The 4,467-nt window shown below is 37.7% G+C and overlaps 1 protein-coding gene across 1 annotated transcript in view; it reads right to left on the bottom strand.

Annotated features, from left to right (window-relative positions):
- The window catches only part of LOC122564809 (myomegalin-like), a 137,756-nt gene that overhangs the window by 107,180 nt on the left and 26,109 nt on the right, over positions 1-4,467 (bottom strand). The window contains exons 6-8 of the mRNA XM_043720086.1: positions 3,385-3,508; positions 1,437-1,603; positions 432-588 (exon numbers count right to left, since the gene is read on the bottom strand). Coding sequence (XP_043576021.1) covers positions 432-588; positions 1,437-1,603; positions 3,385-3,508 — 448 coding nt within the window. The remainder of the gene's footprint in view (positions 1-431; positions 589-1,436; positions 1,604-3,384; positions 3,509-4,467) is intronic.

Genomic DNA, 4,467 nt, shown 5'->3' with positions numbered 1-4,467 from the left:
GCACCGGAAGACCGAATTATTTTATAAAATATGGTAGCCCTTTTTGAATTACATAAATACAGATATTTCGGCTATCCTAACAAGGGCTTTTATTTAATTGAGATTACAAACCTGGCTGGTCCGGGGCCCCTCGGGGGAGGAATCCCGCACGAATACGGGTTTTATTATATCTGATGCTAACACATCCCGAGCATGTAAGAGACTTAAATATACACTCTGGTTAGTTGTAGGTTAGATTAGTAGATAGTTGAGTTTTGTTTATTTTTTTTCGGTTTTTTTGTTGTGTGTTTTTTTGTTAAATTTTGGCTATTGTATATTTGAGCTAATTGTATATCAATGTTTATATCTGAGAGTTTTGTTTATTTTTGTAAACTTGTAAAAATGTTAAATTTCTAATAAAAATATCTATTAAAAAAAAAGATGTTACATACTTCAGATTCACCAGCTTTCTTCAGAAGAGCCTCTGTAAGTTCCTGGATCTTTTCTGAAGGATTCGCATGACTGTCCTGCATCTTTGCTTTTTCATTTCGAAGCTGATTAATAAGAACATCTTTGCTCTTTATAGTTTCATTTAGCTGCTCAATTAACCTAAAATAAAAGCACAACTTTACATAATGTTCCACAAAATTAAATTCACATTCCATGGAAAATGTGAATGAAAAGTGCCAGATACATTAATCCCTAAATTTATTGAATATTGTGCAACTGATTAGTTTCATAGTACATTGGCAGCTGTGCTTTGAAGAGTGTATTATATTTATCACATTAATGTTATATATTGACTGTTCCTTGGATAGTCACTGACATGTGAATGAATGAAAGAAGTTACTATTTCCTATAAATTTGCAATTTTTGAGAAGATTTATAGCTCAGATTGAGGTTCAAGTTGTAAGTTTGCTCGCTTCATTGGAGGCTCACTGCTGATGTTACCTAGCATGGTGCCGAAATGTCTGAGAACAAACCTACCAGCTCAGCAAGCAAACTTACAACCTGATTGCAACAATTAAACTGATAATATCAAGACATAAAGAAAAGTAAGTCAGACTCATTGGTCTGTAAGTAGAGAATGATGCCATTTAGCCCAGCTAATCAATGCTGAATAATTACAATAAGATTTTTTTACTCTAATCACTTAGTAATAGAATCTAACATACTATCTGCAGTCCAAATTCCTCGCTGTTTGGTCAGGTTAACTTTCATGACTCTTTACCGCTTTATCGAATCCCATTCTTTTCTAAAAAGATAACTCGCTCTCGGTCACCTATTGTGTCAAGTATCTTCATCATTTACAGTGTAAATGTCCAACTCCTTAAAGTATAATTTAACTCCCCTCTTTGAGTAAACTGAAGCGTCCTCTACACTTTCATTGTGTAAAATAGTCCCTTCCTTTTAAAGGATGTTTTGACATTGGAAAAACAAAATGTAAAATAACTGACTGTTCAGTCTCAGTGCTGTTCTTGTTTTGCTCTGGAAGTGAAGGAGACCCCATACGGTTCTGTCTGTTAATTGTCAAAATCTGTTTCTCCAGATTCATACTCCTAATCTTCTCCTGCTCTGCAATAGCAGCCATCTTTTCCAATTCTGCTTGGGTGGTTTTAAGATCCTGGTTATAAGAACAGGGAAAAAGTTTGTTTTATTAAAGTAAATTTCATCTTCAGTAATCATAAAAGATTTTCCCTTTCCCACCCAGCAAAAATACATTTTCACGTAGAGGTCGTTCTTCTTTAACGCATGTTTCGTTAACACGAATTTGTTGTAACGCAATTGACAAATTGGGAACACTGTTTCTAAAGCGCAAACTTTTAAAACATGTGTCGGCTATAATGCGATTACATCGCCAAGACTTTAAGCACTATTTCTAAAGCATGATTTTTCTATAATACGGGTTGCACAAGGACACAACCATTGCGCTATAAAAGAACTACTTGCATTAGAAAATAACAGAAAATGGAAATTCTATTGTACAATAGAATCAAATGTATTGTGTTTAATAAAAAGCAGGTGATTTGAAAGGGAGATTAAACAAAATGTTATTTTCTCAGAGAGTTGAGAGTCTTTGGAACTCTCTTCCTGAAAAGAGAGTGGAAATAGAGTCCTTCCTTGAATAGGTTTCGGGTGGAGGTCGACAGATTCCTATTGAGCAATACGGTGAAGAGTTATCAGGATAATCAGGAATGTAACCTCACGTTAGCAATCCAATTAAGCATGAATTTACCAAATGGTGGAGTAGGCTCAAGTGGATGAATGACCTGCTCCTCCTCCTAATTCCTATGCTTGTATGAAACAAAGAAATCAACAGACCCCGAATCTTCACAGAATGTGTCCTCATCGCTTACTGTAACTTTAGTGAAAGAACAGTGAACCCCAGTTGAACACATACATTGTTATTTACAGATGTTCCATGGGCCTCCTGCTAGAGTACAGGACATCAGAAACAACCCTCAAACATTCAGGACTGTGAACTTGGGTATAATGGATGGTTGAGTTCATTTGTGTCATAACACGAGAGAGTGAGTACCTCCTGAACATGCACAAATCCAAGAGTTTGTCTTGTATCCAAGCACACTCCATTCTAAAAGTATGCCTCAAAACAACAAATAAAATAAAATGGTGACAGGATAAGAGATACCAATGAGAAATTAGTAGTAGTGCCAGAAACAATAACTACTTCTCTACGTGCTAAATCTAGTTGATTCACAATGAATATCTCAGCTACGATTCCTAATGGAACAAATCATTACCAAAGATTCGGCTACTTTTGGAGCATTGTGTGCAATTCTGGTTTCCCTCCCATAGGGAGGATGTTGGGAAACTTGAAAGGGTTCAGAAAAGATTCATGAAGGTGTTGCCAAGGTTGGAGGATTTGAGCTATAGGGAGAGGTTGAATAGTCTGGGACTATTTTCCCTAGAGCATCGGAGGCTGAGGAGTGACGCTAGAGGTTTATAAAATCATTAGGTGCTTGGATACAATAAATAGGCATAGTCTTTTCCAGGGGTGGGGAGTCCAAACTCAAGGACATAGTGTTAAGGTGAGGGGGGGGGGCAAAGATTTAAAAAGGACATAAGGGGCAACATTTTCGTGCTCAGCGTGGGTGCATGTATGGAATGATCTGCCAAAAGAAGTGGTGAAGGTTGACACAATTACAACATTTAAAAGGCATTGGGATGGGAATATGAATAGATAGGGTTTAGAGGGATATGGGCCAAATGCTTGCAAATAGGACTGGATTTGTTGAGGATATCTGGTCAGCATGGACGAGTTGGACTGAAGGGTGTGTTTCTGTGCTGTATATCTCTATGACTCCAGAAGTGTCTTGCCAAATAGACATGAGGCTTGTTTCATCTTTGGCTTAAACAAATTGATAAAATATAAAACATACTCGCCTCTTCCAAAAGATGGATCTGGTTACCAAGGAGCTGTTTAACCTGAAGTATCTCCTTCTGCGCTCCATCTTTCACACGCTGAATTTCTGCATCATTGTTGCCAGCCAAACTCTCCACAGCTTTTCTATTGTATTAATAAAGGCAAACTTTGTAAGAATTTTATCATGAGAAATTACTTACATGTGTTTTGGACAGAAAGGAAAAAAACTCTTTCAGAAGATTTGGAGGTGCCGGTGTTGGACTGGGGAGGACAACCACCTGATGAAAGAGCGGTGCTCTGAAAGCTTGTACTTCCAAAAAAACCTGTTGAACTATAACCTGGTGTTGAGATTTTTAACTTTCAGAAGGTTGTCATTCATTGTTAGCAGATTAGAATTGAAATAGGGTAAGGTTTAAAAAATGAAACTAGAAATATATTGGTACAAACTGAAGTGCTTTTCATAGAACAGATCATGTTTTGGAAAACTTTCCCAGTGTGATAGAGCTAACATTGTACAAATTTGGTATCTAAGCATAAACTATTTATCCATTTTTTTCAGTAGATATATACAAAGGTTTATAATGGAGGAAGAAATTATGTACAAATCCAAAACAAGGAGACAACTATAACCCAGTAGCTACAAGTTATGTAACAACTCCAGCGAACACTGCTTGTTTAAGGATAGCAAAACATTTAACCAAAGATAAAATCAGTTTATTACAAAAATTAACTACAAAATGTATTGAGGAAAGTGAGGACTGCAGATGCTGGAGATCAGAGCTGAAAATGTGTTGCTGGAAAAGCGCAGCAGGTCAGGCAGCATCCATGGAGCAGGAGAATTGACGTCTCGGGGCATAAGCCCTTCTTCAGGAATGAGGAAAAAGTGTGTCCAGCAGGCTAAGATAAAAGGTAGGGAGGAGGGACTTAGGGGAGGGGCGTTGGAAATGCGATAGGTGGAAGGAGGTCAAGGTGAGCGTGATAGGCTGGAGTGGGGGTGGAGAGGTCAGGAAGAAGATTGCAGGTTAGGAAGGTGCTGAGTTCGAGGGATTTGACTGAGACAAGGTGGGGGGAGTGGAAATGAGGAAACTGGAGAAATCTGAGTT

The sequence above is a fragment of the Chiloscyllium plagiosum genome, chromosome 30, assembly GCF_004010195.1.
Source record: "Chiloscyllium plagiosum isolate BGI_BamShark_2017 chromosome 30, ASM401019v2, whole genome shotgun sequence".
Taxonomy (NCBI): Eukaryota; Metazoa; Chordata; class Chondrichthyes; order Orectolobiformes; family Hemiscylliidae; genus Chiloscyllium; species Chiloscyllium plagiosum.
This window is presented reverse-complemented; position numbering and strand designations above follow the sequence as displayed.